This window comes from Sinocyclocheilus anshuiensis, unplaced genomic scaffold (assembly GCF_001515605.1).
Source record: "Sinocyclocheilus anshuiensis isolate Anshui unplaced genomic scaffold, SAMN03320099.WGS_v1.1 scaffold498, whole genome shotgun sequence".
Classification (NCBI taxonomy): domain Eukaryota; kingdom Metazoa; phylum Chordata; class Actinopteri; order Cypriniformes; family Cyprinidae; genus Sinocyclocheilus; species Sinocyclocheilus anshuiensis.
This window is the reverse complement of record NW_015547644.1, coordinates 404,858-424,209: the sequence shown is the minus strand read 5'-3', so window position 1 is coordinate 424,209 and position 19,352 is coordinate 404,858. Positions and strand designations below refer to the sequence as shown.

The 19,352-nt window shown below is 39.1% G+C and overlaps 1 protein-coding gene across 1 annotated transcript in view; it reads right to left on the bottom strand.

Annotated features, from left to right (window-relative positions):
- Window positions 1-2,613: 2,613 nt before the first annotated feature.
- Window positions 2,614-19,352, bottom strand: part of LOC107701915 (E3 ubiquitin-protein ligase rnf213-alpha-like) — a 49,422-nt gene continuing 32,683 nt past the window's right edge. Inside the window, 25 exon segments of the mRNA XM_016504068.1 lie at window positions 2,614-3,493; window positions 5,922-6,100; window positions 6,191-6,280; window positions 6,697-6,894; window positions 7,082-7,159; window positions 7,318-7,519; window positions 8,640-8,820; window positions 9,557-9,640; window positions 9,871-10,003; window positions 10,316-10,471; window positions 10,474-10,579; window positions 11,003-11,103; window positions 11,256-11,290; window positions 12,141-12,216; window positions 12,292-12,534; window positions 12,665-12,778; window positions 13,696-13,818; window positions 16,621-16,817; window positions 17,289-17,496; window positions 17,799-17,913; window positions 17,996-18,101; window positions 18,186-18,352; window positions 18,460-18,642; window positions 18,734-18,834; window positions 18,919-19,039. Of these exon segments, the coding sequence (XP_016359554.1) occupies window positions 3,340-3,493; window positions 5,922-6,100; window positions 6,191-6,280; window positions 6,697-6,894; window positions 7,082-7,159; window positions 7,318-7,519; window positions 8,640-8,820; window positions 9,557-9,640; window positions 9,871-10,003; window positions 10,316-10,471; window positions 10,474-10,579; window positions 11,003-11,103; window positions 11,256-11,290; window positions 12,141-12,216; window positions 12,292-12,534; window positions 12,665-12,778; window positions 13,696-13,818; window positions 16,621-16,817; window positions 17,289-17,496; window positions 17,799-17,913; window positions 17,996-18,101; window positions 18,186-18,352; window positions 18,460-18,642; window positions 18,734-18,834; window positions 18,919-19,039 (3,451 nt within the window). The 3' untranslated portion in view covers window positions 2,614-3,339.

Sequence of the window (19,352 nt, the reverse complement as noted above, 5' to 3'; positions counted from 1 at the left end):
ATTTTGCCAAATTCTATACAAATGCTCTCTGTGGCAGTCATACCTCCGTGTGTTTGTTTGTTTGTGTGTGTGTGTGTGAGTGAGTAGGTGAGTGAGCGAGCATGTCTTTTATACATTGCATTTGTGCTCTAGTACCAGGCCTTCATTTCTGTATGGAAATGTTCAGATTTATGCCGGATTTTTTATTTTTTTTGACAAATTAAAAAAAAATATATAAATGTTTTCACATTTCCCATTCATTTCAATGTGGGGTCATATTGACCCCAAGGGACAGATTTGTAAAAAAATTTTTTTACATACCTTCAGAACAACCGAATCAAGCCCAGTTTTTTTATGTGAATATAGATATAAAATGTTGAAAAGTCAAAATCTTATTCCACTGAGATGAAGGGAACCATTTTTTTAAACTAAGTAAAAGTTGATTGGGGTCATATTGACCCCAAGGGCCGATTGAGGGTTAAGATACTGAAAAACATAAATGTCAGGGCGTCAAAACCTCTCCAGAATTTCTGTCTTCTTAGACTTAGCTCCTAGGCCATTGTAGCGTTTGGACCAATCAGACACCCAATTATTTGTTATATTTAACAAATAATCTCTAACGCCCCCTCACCCAACCAAAGGGCCAACTATGAGGATCTATGGACCCTTCCCCCAAAAAGCAGCTAACACCTCAAAAAGGCAGAACAGGCCTCTGGTTCCATGGCAACCAAAGACAAATCATCAGATAACACTAGTTTTATTGCTCAAAGGAATTGCAGGCAGAGCAACACACAATGCCATAGAAATGGACTCTCACCTATTCATTCACAGACAAACCTTTTTTGACCTTCCTATCACACATATCCTCAGGTCATTGTGTATATTATTATTGTCCTTGTTTATTGTCTTTTGTATTGTATACTGTTTTATGCATGCTTATGATAGAACCACTCATTCATGTAATCTTACCTATATACCATGTTTGGTCTCTATGAATTCGTCTTCGGATGATCTAATTGAGAGTTGATATTTATTTGTCGATACTTATGCAACATATTAGTGTTCTAATAATCTTTAGTAGTTTTGCATCAACACCCAGTCGAATTACATATGCAAATTACCATGCTGCGAAGAAAAAGAGTCGTAAACTTTCCTTCCAAAAGTGCAAGTCACCATTGGCTCTTTGACTCCCGAGAGGTGGGACCTCCACAGAACTTAAAAGGCCTCACTTCAGTGACCCGCCTTGCTTTTTAGTCTCTTCACTCGTCTCTCATCACCTTCCCGTCTTCTGGTTGCTAAGTCCCAGAGCCTGTGTTCTGACGATTTGTGCTACCCTGTCAGATTTTGCTACCTCCCATTAAAACAGATGGTAGCATGATTCGATAGCGAAAAGTGCTACCTATCAGATTTTGCTTCCAGCATGATATTTATTGATGAGGTGTGAGGCTGTACACCTACCCCAACCCTAAACCTACCCTTACAGTAGGATAAATACAGTGTTGGTAGCATAATCTGATAGGTAGCATTATTTGTCAGAACACCGGCGCACATGGAAGACCTCGACACAGCCAGTCTGCAGTTCTGTTAGATTCAGAGAAGATGAGGATGTGAGCTAGAACTCTTCTGGAACCCTTAAGTTTGTGCCAGGCTTTCGGCCTTGTCTTTCCATTCAACCAAAGAGCCTCGGATCTCAGCTGATGTCTCTCTTTAGCTCTTTTTCACTTTCCACCTGGGAAGAAACTCCCAATCACCATTGAGTCAGAACATCTTTGGAGTTCATCACTCTTCAAACCCGGAAGAACGTGATCGCAAGTCCAAACATTGAAACCATCAAGACTTTCATCCGAGACTGCATCCGGAAACTCGTTCAACGACCAAGGCAATGCAAAATATCGTACATTTAACTAAACAAAACAGTGGTTTAGTATAAGCTGTAGACCCCGTTGTAAAACGGCACTGATGGTTTTTAACTCCGGTGGTTCGGACTCATTTTCCATAACTGCATTCTCTGGTTCTCTAATGGCTTCATTCATCCACTTTAGCTCCCCTTTGTATGTACGCGTGAGTGTATGTTTATTTGTTTGTTTGTTTAGACTAGTTATGTGTTGGTGTTTAGTTAATAAAACGTATGTGCACGAATTAGAGGAGTTTCTGATTCTGTCACCGCTTGTAAATTCAATGTCCCTTTTACTATTCCGATCAAGCTACATGCTCTAATGCATTAATACTGTAAGGTTATTTTCTGTGCCCACGAAAGTATCATTTCTTAGAGTTGATATGAAATTATACTGAATGTTCGCTGGACGAACAGACTAGTTGATGACAATATTAATTCTGCTGCAGTTACTACTGGCAGCTGATATAAATATTTGTAATTAATTATAATTATTTATATACATTTCCCTTTTGAGCTAATTTGCTACACCACTGTAAGTGAGCATCAGTCGATAGCAACCAGGTAGGTCAATGTTCTACAGCTCCCTAGAGCATATCGGTTAGGGCAATCTGTAAAATTATATATTTAAAAACTGTATCTGAATAATATTATTTTTACTGGAGGGGGGTCACCTTCCAAACAAATCAAAAACTTTAAACATGCTTGTTATACAACATGCCAACTTTGAAGTGGAGGTAAACATTTAATAACGCTTTATTCAAATCCATGTTAGTCACAGAAAAAGCATCACAGCATTTTTCCAGCATACATGTTGATCACAGAAACATTGTTTTTAGGATAGTAAAAGCACAGAAAAAAAATGCAATGGAAAATGAGGTTAGAAATCCCTGAAAAGCTGTAAAAGATATATATTTTTATTTTTTATGGAACACCTATGTAACTACATTAACCAAAAAAACAACATGCTATCAAAAATATGGACAAAAACAAAGACATGGACATAAGTGCATCCAGGTCTGGGCTCATGATGTGGAGTGTATATTTCAACAATCAACAGTTCACATTCTTAAATGAGTGTGTATGTATCTTAAAGTAACAAGTAAACAAATAAAGAAGGGATGGTTAAGCAATTGTTGGCAACTTTCAAACAAAACTGAAAAAAGTTAGAGCAAAAAAGTTACAAAGTATAGAAAGTTCAAAACAATCATAAGTGTAATAAGTTGTATTGTACTTGCTAATTATCTGAGAGATTACTTTGACAGATTGTACCTTAATATTACAGTATAAACTGCTTTATATAAGGGAGCAAATATGCAGCAGCTGTGCTGCATACAGTGCCTCAGGTGCACAAAAGGCACTGTTTTCAAAAGTTTGTACTGATGTCATTTGTAAATCATTTCTAAGTTTTCCCTGATACGAGAGTGACTATTAGGGTAAGACAACAGAAGTACTTCGTACAGAATCTATATTTGGTTTCTTTCTTGTCTGAGAAGAACAGAGAACTTCCACGTGTCTGTGTACTGTGAGAGCAGGATCTCTTCAGGGAAGAACTCATCCACCTCAGGAGGAATGTCCAGATCTTTACGCTCCATGTAGGACACAACAGTGTCTTTAAGACTGGAAGACAGACAGAATTTAGTGAGTTATGATAGATTTTCATATGTTCAACGGGAGCTTTAGAGCTCCTGTGCTTTTTGATGTGCATCCTGTGGTGCACATCACCACAATCTTAACAAGGCACCCACAGATTCTGCTCTGCAGATTGCTGTAGAATACAAAACCCAACTTAATTGAAAATACTATATCTCAAGATAATCAGTTAGTGTAATACTTTTTGCCACCACAATTTTATAGATTTTTTTTGTAAACTGCATACAAATTTGTGGACTATGAAAGAAGAAAATTATATTCAGACATTTTTTTGGTCAATAACTACATACATACATTATATACTGTATATATATAATATATGCATACATATATATATGTATGCACAAAATTCAATAGTTCAATATTTACCCACTGTATATGCATTATGAAATTGAAATATTGAATACTGAATAATAAGTATTGAACACGTCACCATTTTTCTCAATAAATATATTTCTAAAGGTGCTGTTGACATGAAATTTTCACCAGATGTTGGTAACAACCCAAATGATCCATACATACAAAGAAAACAAAACAAATTAGTTCAGAAATTAAGTTATGTATAATAAAATGGAATGACCCAGGGAAATATAAAGTCTTGGACACGTCTACTGAAATTGATTTAACACTTCGTACAAAAGCCTTTGTTGGTAATGACAACTTCAAGACGCCTCCTGTATGGAGAAACTAGTCGCATGCATTGCTCAGGTATGATTTTTTCACACAAACAGCCTTCAAATCTTGAAGGTTCTGTGGGCATCTTCTATGAACTCGGATCTGTAGTTCTTTCCATAGATTTTCTATTGGATTCAAGTCAGGTGATTGGCTGGGCCATTCTAGCAGCTTTACTTCCTTTCTCTGAAATCAAATGAGAGTTTCCTTGGCTGTGTGTTTGGGATCAATGTCTCGCTGGAATGTCCACCCTCAATTTTTATCAAGAATGTCTCGGTACATTTTTCCATTCCTCCTTCCTTCAATTATATGAATTTTGCCAGTGCCACACCATGATGTTTTTGGGGTGACGTGCAGTGCCATTTGACCTCCAAACATGGTGTGTATTATGGCATCCAAAGTGTTTAAATTTGGTCTCATCTGACCAGACTATTTTCTCCCAGTATTTCACAGGCTTGTTGTGAATGTTTCACAGGATGTTGTGCAGCAAACTTTAACGAGCTTCCACATGCTTTTTCTTCAGCAATGGAGTCTTGCATGGTGAGCAAGACCATACAGGCATGGTGAGACTGAATACAGGCCACGGCGATTGAGTGCATTACTTATTGCTTTCTTTGAAACAATTGTACTTGCTAATTCCAGGTCTTTCGTAATCTCTCCACAAGTGGTCCTTGGCTCTTAGAGGAGTGAAAAGAATTATCAGAAAAGTTGTCTGTCAGAAATCTTGTGAGGAGCACCTGGTTGTGGCCGGTTTATGGTGAAATAATGTTCTTTCCACATCCGGATTATGGCCCCAACAGTGCTCACTGGAACATTCAGAAGTATAGAAATGCTTCTGTAACCAATGCCATCAGTATGTTTTCCAACAATAAGTTTGCGAAGGTCTTGAGAGAGCTCTTTGCTTTTAGCCATCATGAAATGGTTCTTGTGTGACGTGTTGGTAATAAGACACCTTTTTATAGGCCATCAATTGAGACTGAACCAGCTAATATTAATTTCCACTAACAAGGGGCAGGATTGCTTTCTAATTACTGATAGATTTCAGGTCTTGGCTTTCCATGCCTTTTTGCACCTCCCTTTCTTCATGTGTTCAATACTTTTTCCCTGTGTCATTCCACTGTATTACACAGAACTTAATTTCTGAACTTATTTAATAGAGAGTGGGGCTTATGTTCCACAAAACCAGTCAGAAATTACTTTTAGTTTTACAAGCCTTCAGTACAAAAAACAAAACAAAAAAAACCCCCAGCTACTGCTATAACTTGCAGTTCAGTAAGTGAGTCAAATGTTTATTCAGTAACCGCTCTGATGAATTCAGTGAGTTTATTAAGTGTTTGTTAGACTGATTCCAAACGTAATGAAAGGACACCTTCCTTCCTTGATTTCTTTTCACTTACAAGTAATTTGTCTGTGAATCAGACTACACTAGCGTTATTTTTTGTTTTAGTGCAGCTGATGAGGATAGTACAACTAAAGGACGTGCAATATTCTTATTACATTAACAAACTGGGTACATTTTATTTATGCTTGTGGCTCAGGAGAATCAGCATTGCACTAAACACTGGTATAATCACTACATAAGCAATTCTCGAAAATGTTTCATTAACTGTTAAACTGCCTAAATAATGAGCTGAAGCAAAAGTGAAACTGGTTGTGCACATTTGAAGGAAGCAAAATTTAGAAGAAAAGTTGCAGCGCTTGTAATATTCCTAACAGGTCTCACCCCCAGTCAGGCCTAAAGGTGTCCGTAGCTTTTGGGTTCTTCAGGACCAAAAGCAGAAACTCATGCATCTCCAACAGGAAGGCATCAGCGCTGGACTTAGTGAAAAAACTAGTGAGCAGCCTCTTGTGTTCCTCCTGCAAAGGACGTCTGTACTCTTTGCTGATGCCCACAAACGGGTCCTGAAGAGAAGATGAACAGAGTCATTACCACATACAAACTCACTAAAAGCACAAAACAGAATACTATATTTACTGTGTTGAGTGTCTCACCCTCTTAAGACGTAGCATTGTCTCAGATTTCAGAGAGCTGAGCAGCTGCCACAGTGCCACACAGTGTTTCAGGCTGCACCTACTTAATGCCTGCACACACAATTATCACATACAGGTATCACACATTGCCAGAAAACAGATTAGGGATTGAGACAGAGCGGTCAATTAGTGAGACTGACAAGTCTAGATTTCAATGTGTGCTACTTTTTAATTCTGATTAATCGTATGCAGGTCTTTTTTAGCATCTTGCGTCACAAACACTGTGTTTTTTAAGTTAACATCAAGGTTAAAGTATTTCAGCGTTTAAATATCTCAAGGCCTCTTCTGTTCCACCTAACAGTTTTTTAACACAAGAATGTGTGTTAAAGCCCCCTAACAGAAACAAGTCTGATCATGACATTAAACCAATCTAACTATGCAGGGCTTCCTTAAGACCAGTGAGGATAGTATCCTTGTAACACCACTGCTTAAAAATAATAAATGCAGAAAGTATGAACATGACCAACCTTGAAGACACGTGGGGCCATGTGGTCAGTCATCTGTAGCACCTCCTTCAAATAAGTGCTCAGCTGCATGTGTGGCTCTCCCCCCGTCATGGCGAGGAAACCCAGGGCCAGTTCGACTGTGGACAGGGCCTCACACACGTCACTGTAGGACTGCAGCTCCTTCACGAGGTCGTACTGTGTCAGAGGCTGCAACGACTCCTTTGGATACACAATAATATAACGGCTTGTGACATGGATAAAATGGATGTAATTAATTTTAAAAGTTGCATTTAAACAATGTTAATATTCATTAAGAGCATTTTGAGCATTGGACCTACATCTAACAATAACATAACCAATACAATGTTATGTAAACATCTATAATGTAATAAATAATATAACTTACTTGTTGAACTTTGCCCTTAACATCTTTAAATATGATCTCATAATTTCTGTCCTGTCTGTTCACCAGTGTCGGAATACCCTGAAACATGAAAAGACAAAAACACAACACAACACAAAACAAAACAAAAATAAATGCAATTTTACTCTTTTATCTATTCTACTGGTTGTCAAGCCTGAAGAACTCCTGAAAACACAGCACCACAAGAGTTGAAAAATGTCTGTTCAGATGTGACGTACATTAAGGGTGATGTGTGGTTTGCCCTGTAGAAAGCGGGTGAGGATCTGCTGCTGAATCTTGGGCAGGTCGTACTCCGCCAGGGTTTCCTGCCCATGCTCCATCCTATATTGGCAGTTGGACAGCACCAACGGCAGCACATCCCGCTCATACTCATAACGGATCACGTGCAGCTCCGTCAGGTCACCTGGGCTTACCGTGTAACTGGAAGAAAACAGGACAGAGAATGACCTGGATGTGTCTAACTGGGAAATTGGGTGTGGTAGGCTTAAAACTGCTAAATTTAACTGCTAACTCACAGTGATTCAGGGTTTTGAGTGTTTTTTTTCCCAGTGTGTTGCTATGTGGTCCCCAGCGTAATATAATATTAAATATTATAATATAATAATATAATATTACACCACTAAGTAATATTGTTGTCTTTAGTTATGACGCAGAACCCTAGTTCAAAGTAAGCCTGTAGGTGTTTTTTTCACTCATCCAGCATCACAAGCTGTTTTATCATCTGCAAAGTGAAAATGGTAAGTCTGATTTCAAAGTAATGTTGAAATGTTTCAATTAAATATTTAATTTTTTAAAATTGTTTTTAAGTTGATGGTCTGTTTAGTTTAGCTTATTTATCACAATAAAACAAGAGTCACTGACCATTGTGCTGTACACAAATTGTAAAACCATCAAAACAATAAAATAGCTTTTTTCTCTGTATGTATTATGTCTTTGTATGCTCAGGATGACACACATATTATAAGCCTTCTCTAAAAGGAAGGTTTTAAGTTTTGCTTTAAACAGAGAATCTGTAGCGATTATTCTAATAGATAAAGGTAGGCTATTCCACAATTTGGGGCTGACTATGACAAAAGCCCAGTCTCCCTTTCTCTCTGATTTGATGACCTTAAACATCTAGCAGATATGTTAAGTCACAAGTTCAGATAAATAAGAATGTGCTAACCCATTTAAGACCTTATAAACAAAGAGTAAAATCTTAAACTCTATTCTAAAACACACCGGCAATCAATGCAGAGAGAATAAGACAGGGGTAATGTGGTCATTACCACTAAGAAGTCTAGCAGCTGCATTTTGGACTTTGGACCTTGAGTTAAGCTGGCAGAGAACTATTGCTGAACAATCAATAACAGTAAAACAGTAAACATCTGAAGACTCATGGTATGAAATAACTCATCATGTACCATTTGTGGCTATGAGAGATATTTCATGATGATTAATACTTAGGGTTATGGGTTTGCTGAAGTCAATAACTCATAAGCAGTGACTACTATATCAAACACCACAAATGACATGGGACTAAATTTGCTGAATCTCTTACCCAGACTCCTCTCCGGTGTATTTTTCAACAGTGTAGATGAGGTCATTGTGCAGGGTGATGAGGTAGCTGACGAGGGCAGTGGAGCACAGGCCCAGGCCGCTTCTTTGCGGCAGCAGCACCTGCATGTCTGCGTCCAAACCCAGATCCTCCCGAGTGTAATCGTCCGGCAGCTTTATCTCTCCTGACACAAACAGACCATCTCATGCATCACTCATCAATGGAAAAAAATAATAGACAACTGTCGAAGAAATTACTGCACAGTGGTCTAAAGTGGAAAGAAAGTGGTCACGACAGTGGAAAGAATAAGTCAGTGCAGAAATCCAAATATTCACAAGCATTCACGGATTACTCATAAAATGAGGTCTGATCGCAATTTAATGAACAATTATAGACAAACTAATCTGACTAAACTAAGAAATGTATAAAGTTGCACTTTTCACATTTCTATTGAATACATTATTTAATCACTAACAGTGTATGGTGGAGAAAGCAGCAATTGAATTTTCTACATTTGTAGACAGGGCATCATACCTACTTATTTATGAATAACTTAGTAGGTCTTTACCAATGCTAAAGCCTTGTACAGCTTTGTGCATCTCTGTAATGTGTACAATACAAAACATTAAAATAAATGTTTACATATTTTAAGGATTTTTTTATTTATTTTTTTAAGTCAAGTGAAGTCAGCTTTATTTGTTGGTAACCAGGCTTTGTGTGCCTTAAATAAAGGGCAGAGCACCCACACTTCCAATCTTATCTCCTTAACTGACTTCAATTAGCTTTAGGAAAAGTTGTAACACAGAGAGCAGGCTGGATAAAGTACTGCAATTGAACCTGTCAATGAACAGTCTGTACTTTTCAAAATTTTATTGAAGACACAAACTTATGCTTGCCATTGTAGACAGGAGATGGTTTACCTGTGGTAGCCAGAGATACCCTGATTTGGTTCCAAGTTGATATAAAGATTTTTATGCGCTTTTCATACCAAGCAGTGAGTGAAGCTGTTGAATGAAAACATGGCACAATCACTATGTTTGCAATGAAAGTAAACTTTATTATTAGAGAAATGGCATATGCTTGCATATAATGGCTAAAAACATTTGTGCTGAATCAACCATCAACAAGCTTACTGAAATGATTAACAACAATGAAATGATCATAGACCAATCATGAATATCTCCATACTGACTCAACACTTTCCCATGACAAATCATTACTAATATGGTGGTACCTGCTTTCTGATTTTGCAGGAACTCTCCAATAGTGTTGTAGTTTAGCTCTGTCATGTTCTGGAACTTTTTTACCAAATCCCTCTGGAGAACCAAGATGTCTGGAAGGAACCGCACCAACCGTAGCTCTGCTTCCTGAAATATACAGCTTTAGTTTCTGTGTTCTCTACATTTTTTTGCCATGATTTTAATACAGATTTTTTCCACTCTTGTTTTATTACTGCAGATAAACCCACCACTAATCAGCATGTTAAAACAAAATAAACTATGGCTGGTCCTTCATATGTCAGTAAGACTAACCTAGAAAGTAATCTAGTAAGTCAAGCATGCTAATAATCAAAGGACTGTCTGCACAACATAAACAATCGGTCTAGAAAGCAGGCATCATGAAATGCATTCTCTGGTTGTTCAACTAATGAGAAACACTCTGGTTGATAAATATCTTACCCTCTGAAGGAACCTCCAGAGCACTGGCAAGGTGTCCCGGCCACTGTTTTGCTCCACAATGTGGGTCAAACTCAACATTGAGACCTTCCTTCTGCAGCTCCAGATGGATGAATTATGGATGAGGGAGTTCTGGGGCAGAGAGCGAAGGAAAAGCCCTGGCGAAGAGCGAAGGGGGCAGGTGACATATTCTTAGTGTCCTGCATGTCAGGTTGGTCACGACGCTGCGCATCACCCAGAATGTGTCCCGACTGAGTACGGTCCCCTCTGCAAAGAGGTACAATTGCCTCAAATTGATTAAAACAATTACCTCTAAGAATCACCTCTAAAAAGACACCATCCACATCTCTACAAATCATTATGGCTAATAAATGGCTAAATTTAAAATCAAGAAAAGCCTTACATAAATGACTGACTGTTAAACCAGTTTTGACTAAGGAATGACACATAGGAATGTACAGTGTGCAAGTCAATACTGCAAAATAAATCCTAAGATTTTCATTAAAAAGGTTGTATAGTTCAATAAATCTTTACCATAAGGGTCTATATATTAACATTAATTACGATATTTTACATGAAATAATACTTCTAAACATTTATTAATTATGTTTAGTTTAATATATTAATGCATTTTTAACTTAAAGGTAAAAAAGAGAAAAAAAACAAGCATTCATTGCAATAGTAACTCACTGTATCTGCATGGTTTGGAAACCTTGAACAGGATTGTGGTTGATGCCACCTATTGGTGCATCACAGTCTGGACAGCGACCAACCTCCATGGGTTGACCACACTGGACAGATAACAGAAAGAAAATCATGTTTTAATTTTAAGAAGAAGAACAACAACAACAAAACACAAATTTAATTCTGTGTCCTGTGACAATTAACATCTAGTTAATGCAGTGTTACTGCAAATCATAGGAATTAAGTCACATGACCCTACCTCACCAACAGTGCATGGATGACCATTAGGACAGACTGTCAAACACAAAGGGACACCAGAGATTAGGAAATGACGATATATAATCCTCTCAATGCAGAAAGCCATGTCAATGGCAAGGACCTGTCAAAATTCCAGCCCCCTTGGACCCCATGGTGACTCAAAAAGGTTATCCCTTTTACTTTATTAATACATGCATTCTGGACTTGTAAACAATTCTTCAGTTTTTTTTTCTTTTCATCACCTTTTATTAAATTACTTAAAAGTAAAATAAGAAGTTAAATAACTTGCTCCATCTCTGAAATGACTTTTCTTTTTCACTGACAATAACAAGGCCCTCTCATTTTTCTACCTCTCCCTTCTAGCACCTCCATTCAGGTACAGTATGTACTGTAAATCACCGATTGAGAAAATCCTGCCATAAATTTTTTTTTTCAATATCCCATTTCACTTTAAAATGTCATATTAGAACAATAATATGGTTTGCAAAATCAGTTTAATTTTATGTTATCATATCTTACAGAATGAAATCCCACAAAAGTTTGCTATGATATTACCATAGGTCAATAGGCATACATTATTGCTGTTGCTGTTATTTTAGGTATTACAACAGAGAGGTACTCAATATAACAGAAAATTACATTTTATGTAAGACCCAGGCAAACAATGTAAAATATATTATCTTAAACTCCCAAAGTTCTGATAATGAAGTTCTGTTTAATTATCACTGCATTAACATCAGCTAGAACAGGGTAAGGTAATTTAATATTGCATTTCTGGTCAGATATTAACCACTGGGTTTCCAGGTGCACTGAATTTTTACAGGTCTTGAATTTTGCATAACACTGGCAAATTCTATAGCAGCACAGACAAACACAATCCACTCACAATACCACTGAAGTTGTCCCAAGGCCTGCTGGGCAACTGCCAACATGTCATCAGGCATAGTTGGGATGAATGAAGCCTGTCAGGAGAACATGATAGAAATATCACACTTAAACACATTTTAGTCACCATGTAAAGTGTGAAGGGTTCATACCATCATGTTGTTTGGGGACAGTGCCAGTTGCTGCAGTGGCTTAAGTAAAGGCAGATTTCCACACAGCAGGACTGCAGCCATGTGAACTGTAACCTCTACCAGCACAAATTCTCTGCCTGACGTCTGTGGTTGTACACGCAGAGCATGAAGATCATTTTTCACCAGCGCTTGAGCAAATGCTCTCATTTCATTATTGACAAAGACTTCTGAGCTTCTGATAAAATCTTCAAGGCCAGCACATTGCTAAAGAAAACAATATGAATATCAGACACACAGCAGTGATATACATTTATCAAAAAAATCCATAGAATACAGAAAATATGGCTTATTATACAGTATATAATTGTTGTGTAGAGTATGTTTGTGTTTTTACCTCAGGTTTAGGGTGCATGTTGGGGTTTCCACTTCTGTACAGGGCGGTGACTTCTCTGAACAAAGCCAGTAGCAGATAAACAGCTTTCTTCATGGGTGTGCAGTTGCAATCCTTCTGACAAAGATGTTTTGAAAGACATTGCAAACTGGTCAGCACAGATAAAGCAGTTTAACAAAACTGAGGAAGAGAAATGGCAAGTATTTGATTGCATATTTTAAGCATTTACTTTCAGTGTTCGTGTAGTGGCCACAATACCTACAAACTATTGAACTGCCTCGTTACTGTATAATGAGGCATCCTAACCCAACTGGAACTTTACAAGTGACTGAACTAAATCTCTCTTAATGGTCACTAGCAGGGTCAAAAACTTTTCCATTAAGAGGCAATATAACAATGTATATAATTATCTTGTTAAATGAATCTGTTTTTTTTGTTAAACTAAGTTACTTGAATACTATTGACAGTTACCATTGAAATGATCAAAATCAACAATCAGCCATCAGATTTATTAGATTTTATTTACTTGTGCAGGATAATTTTTTACCCCTCTTGAATTTGGGCTTTTTTCCATTTTAGTGGCATTTTTGCCCAAAGCCCGTTAAATTCTGACCCTGGTCACTGCCACAGAGATGCACTCTGGTATTGTCTATCCACCTTATTTTTGAACGCGGATGTAAGCCGTTTTCTGTGAATGTGCAAGATTTCCAGTTTATTAGCCGCTGTTGGGAAATAACAAGAGGAATAACAAAAGTGCAGTAAACGATAAAACCTGCACTATAAACCAGTGTGTTCATAGTTAAGATAATACATTAAAATATTATAGTAAGACAGCTCATTTTGCTGCTTGATATTACAAATTGATGTTTTGTACAGCTAAAAATAGCTGGAAGCGGATTACACTGGAAGTCAGACCCATAAAATTTACAAATGGCCGTGCCTGCTCTTAAGGGAAAAATAAGGTGGATAGGCAGATCTCTAGATTTTGGAGCAGTGTGTGTGTGTGTACACGTTGCAAAGGAGTAAACAAATACCTCAATAGCTTTCTGTATTGCATTCATGTTGCAATCTAGCATGGCTTTGGCTACTGCATCTCGAACAGTTTTGTAGTCCATTCCACATGCTTGATACTGGTCAATTTGACTGTCATCTTGATTCTGAGAGAAATAAACTTAAGTATTTATTCTTTAACTGCTGTCACTCATGCCAGGATTATGAAGTTAAATTAAAATGTCTCAGGTTACGTATGTAACCATGGTTCCCCGAGTAGGGAACGAGACACTGCGTCCTCTAGGGGTCGCTATGGGGAACGCCTTGTCATGACCCATGTCTGAAGAAGTCACAGAAATCAGTTAATTCTCAGCACATAGAAACTCTTTCACCTAGATATCACACTATAGAGATTGTGTCTGTCCCTAGAAAATACAAAAAACGTCCAAACCAATTTAAGAGTAACAATTTAATTGATGTTCAACATATAAAAAACAGATGCAATACGGATAAACAAATGATAAAGCTTGGCTTATTGAATATCAGGTCCCTTTCTACAAAAGCACTTTTTGTAAATGATATGATCACTGATCATAAACTAGATGTGCTCTGTTTGACAGAAACCTGGCTTTAGCCAGGTGATAATGTAATCATCACCTGATGATTACATTATTTTAAATGAGTCTACCCCCCAAGATTACTGTTATAAACATGAGCCACGTCCAAAAGGTAAAGGGGGAGGTGTTGCTTCAATTTATAACAATGTTTTCAGTATTTCTCAGAGGGCGGGCTTCAAGTATAACTCGTTTGAAGTAATGGTGCTTCATATAACATTGTCCAGAGAAACAAGTGTTAATGATAAAGCCCTGTATCGTTTGTACTGGCTATTGTATACAGGCCACCAGGGCACCATACAGACTTTATTAAAGAATGTGCTGATTTTATATCCGAGTTAGTGCTGGCTGCAGATAAAGTTTTAATTGTTGGTGATTTTAATATCCATGTTGATAATGAAAAAGATGCATTGGGATCAGCATTCATAGACATTCTGAACTCTATTGGGGTTAGACAACACATGTCAGGACCTACTCATTGTCGAAATCATACTCTAGATTTAATACTGTCACATGGAATTGATGTTGATGGTGTTGAAATTATGCAGCCAAGCGATGATATCTCAGATCATTATTTAGTCTTGTGCAAACTTCATATAGCTAAAACTGTAAATTCTACTCCTTGTTACAAGTATGGTAGGAACCATCACTTCTACCACAAAAGACTGCTTTGTCTGACTGCTTTCAATCTTCTTGATTTATCCCAATTCCTTAGCGTATCCAAAACCTCAGAACAACTTGATGATGTAACAGAAAAATGGAAAATGGAACGCAGCTGGAGGAAAACAAAACTAGAGGTCGGCAAAAGGCCTAGGCTACATAACCCAAAAAACGTACCTGTTAGCGCCAGAACTCCTGGGCCCGGGGTAGAGCTCAAGGCTTGGAATCAGGAATATATTATTTTAAGGGAATACGACCAAGAGCCTAGAATCATACTAAGTCTTGGCCTGTCACACAGGGGGCTACCGCATGCTCTGCATATGCTGAAGGAACTGTCTCAACAGACCCCTAGTAGCAACACCCTGTTAAAGGTGGGTATCCGGAAGATACAAGGTGGAGTGGTGCCCAAGGTGGAACCGGGGATTAACCAGCTCAAGAAAGGGCGAAGCCCTCACCATACAGGATTTTAGAAAGAACGCAAGAGGGAGCAAACACCCAGCTCTCAATCGAGAGGGGGCTCGACCTACAGGATGTTCCAATGCTGGAACAGCTAGCAGTTGCTTAACCGGGAGCCGCGACACTAGCCTTCAGTGCCCGTCTCTGATCCTCAAACCGAGACGGGCCAGGACCCCTGGGTTGTTTGGGCACAGACCTGGACCTTCGTGGAATGAAGGATTAGAAGGCCGCCGAGCGCGCCTTCGCCTCCCTGAAATTCTCGACCACCGTCTCAGCGGAGGTACCAAAAAGTTCGGAAGGCGAAACCAGAGCATCGAGAAGAAAGCCCCTCTCTTTCTTCCTGATATCTGCCAGGTTCATTCACAGATGTCTCTCCGTCACTACCATAGTAGTGAGGCGGCCTGCTTCCTCTGCCTCTCCCCCATAGAGAGATAGATGGCCAGCGTCTCTTCTACAGGGGGCATCTTCTCATAGCCGTTTTCGCGTACCGCCTCGATGTTGGCATAACTCGTATGCTGGAATCGATGGATGCGTGAGGTAAACGGCTTCTTCCATTCCCTCTCGATCTCTGTATGGAGATCAGGAAGAAAAGGAAGGCTCACCTGAGCTGGAGGGTTATGTCCAGAAAGATAACGTTCCTCGAGGCGACCTCGCGACGTCACTTCCTTAGTCCGCTTCCACGGTAAGTCAAGCCTTGCCGTGGCGCGATCCATAACCTCTAAGAGCTCATCATACGATCCACCTGCGATCCCCACGAGCTCATTCCCTTCCGTGCCTCAGCAGCGGCGGGTCCTGAATCGCGGGGAGCAGATGGCTGCCCCTCTTTCCTTGAAAAGAGAGACAAACGAGAGCGGAGCTTTTTCATTGGAAAACGCTCACAGTGCACGCAGATTGCCCCCTCGAGGACATTGCGTGCATGCGTGCTCATCGCCCAAACAAACAGTCATCGTGCGTGTCATCAGATGTCAAATAATGACGACATGGATGCACACATCCTCTAAACGCTTTGCTAGTGCTCACCATAATGATATGAATAGAGATCGCTCTTACACGCTTCAAACAAAACAGTCAGTGAAGACGAAGAAGAGGATGATGTGTTCTCCCGGCGCCTATTTATACTATAGTCGCTCCGGTAGTGACGTCATGGCTGTCACCGGCCAACGTGTTGTTGGTGTTTTTTCAATGTATGCTTCAGACACGGGTCACGACGAGGCGAAGTTCCCTTGAAAGGGAACCCACCGACTCAAGAATCTCCTGAGGAAACAGCCACTTGAACCCTTCCTGTGTCAGAAGTTTCTGGACATATTCAACCCCATGAAGACTGCAGATCTTTCTGATGAGGTAAACCCTGTACCAGTCATTCCTGATTTGGCAGCACAGACTAACCACGCTGTCCAAAAACGATGGGATAAAAGCTGAAGGATCATCGTGTGCACCTAAAATCAGGAAAACAATATCAATATCAACAGAAAAATTATTTAAACTTCAAATAGACATTTTTTTCAACTTTAGTTTCTAGCCTTTGACAATCATGACAACTTTTTTTGTTGTTTTTGGGTGAATCTCATGAAAACATTCTAGGGTCATAGTGTAGGGTGACCATACGTGCCATTTTCCCAGGACGCGTCCTGGGAAAATGGCACGTATGGTCACCCTATCATAGTGCATATTTCATGAACTGTTGCAATAATGTTTCAAAACTGGGGAGAAATAACAGAAAACATCACAAAAAAAAAAAAAATTTTGCAATGCAAAAAAATTAAATAAAATAAGTTCCTAAAATAAGGTATTTATGCCTTTGTGCACAATACAAATTTCATGTAATTTTGAAAATGTAACTTGGACATGTTCTGTCACGTTTCATGTCACACACTAAAACACAAGCACTACAGGCTTTTTCAAATTACCAGCACTTGTCACTCTATTCACTAGCAGGTCAGCCGCCATATCCAGGCACAATCGAACTCTGGCCACCCGCTGCAGGTGCTCTATAGATGCAGTGTGTGCAGACACAGCATCAGAGTGAAGGAACTCCAGCAGAAAACGAGTTTCCTCCTGTAAACAGGCCTGCTGCTCCGCCACAGAATGCCACTGTGTCCGATCATACATTGAGTCCTGCAAACATAGAAGAACCATACTGTACTTTAAACCAAATTTTAAACATATTGCACATGAGGGTATTTTGACACTAATTCTTGAGAAAGTAATAACAAATATATTTTAAAGTAAGAGTAAGATAAGATGTATAGAAAAGAATAAAAGCAGAAAAGTATAAACCTTAATCAGCATGCCATTTTTCCACAGTTGATATGCAGTTATTCATATCACCAAATATATACCATTAACATAAACTACTAAAGCTAAGCTGTAAAACATGGCAGGTGAACGCGAGTTGGTCAGGGCAGTGATATACACACCTCCAAACAGTTTATGTACAAAGAATAAAGCTCGGTTTTATCAGTCTCCTCAATGATGTTGCTTTGCTCAACTTCTGTCAGATGCTGCTGAAGATAGTGCTTCACATCATCAAAGCTGAAAAAGGGAAAAGACAAAAAATATTATCTCGATAAATGTTTAAGAGTGTACTGTGAGCTGTTAGAAGCCCTGCGCTCACCTGTACTTGAGCAGGAGTTTCAGTACCACTGAACGCACCACTGGATTTTTATCGACAGAGTCATCAAAGGGAGAAAGAGCCTTAGTCAAGAACCTCCGGTCTCGCCCTGAGAGAATGAGGAACAACGTTCTGGTCATTTATTCATTCCAATCAAAACCTAGACCTCCACACATATATTAAACAGACATACCTCTGATCTGAGGGAGTGAGCGGGACTCCACCATCAGGAGGGACAACAGGTGTAGGATGATGTCTCTGCTGGGAGGAGTGTTGTCCTTGAAGCACACAGTAGTGACCAGATCAATGAAGAAAGCATTGCATCTCATTCTGAACAATGCGTTTTGACTGATGAGATCCCTAATGACCAAAATAAGCACATCATCTTTTAGAACGATAGAGAGAATACAGATAGACAATCAGAGAGATAAAGAACAACTATTCATCCCAAACAATTAGCAGATTACCGTATTTCATCAGAGGCCTTGAGCACAAAGCCATCAGGCACTTCCTGTACACACAGAGGGCAGTGCATCTGGCCAGGCCCCAGCCACTGTTTGATACAGGTTAGGCAGTAGATGTGGTCACAGGGCAGACTCAAAGGGTCCTGAGGGTCTCCCATGCACACTGGACAAGGCTGAATGCCAAACCTGTGTAAACAAACAGTGACAAATCACCACACTCCTTTAGTAGCCTCTTACTAAATCTTTTGATTAAAGAAAATATTACTAATAAAAAAACCTGAAAATGGTTTGAGATGCTCCATCTTTGCAGGCTTTGAGTATGGTGATCACTGCCTCAAACGGCTGCCTCTTTTTGAGATTTGAGTCCCGATCCAAGACCTTTAGCAAAGAGATGAGTGCTGATAAGCAGAAATGAAATTGTTGAAGAAATTATTTTCAGGGAAATGGACAGAGTCGACTCACTTGTGCTAGGCGTCGAGTGTGTTCCAGAACTAGTGGCCTGAGTTTCAACCTCACATCTCCAACACCCAGCAGCATGTGCTCCACAAACAAGGCCAGAGAGCAAATGCGACGCCAGCCATGTCTGAAAATTAATAATTCAATGATGTAATGATAAATTATAATATTGATAACTACACAATACAGTAAATAGTATTATTTGCAGGCAAAACCAGCACTGGGGACAGGGTTGTGTGCCGGGGACCTTGAATATTGTTATGGACAAAGAGGTAGAGCCCCGCATTTCAGCCAGAGCACGATGGGATTTTGTTGATAATGTGAATATACACAAATAAAAGAAACTGTAATAGACCTATTACAATTTCGAATGATGCATTACTCTAATCTGGAAGAGCAAAAATGACAGCGTATTTTAAGTTGTTTCCACTGTTATCAGA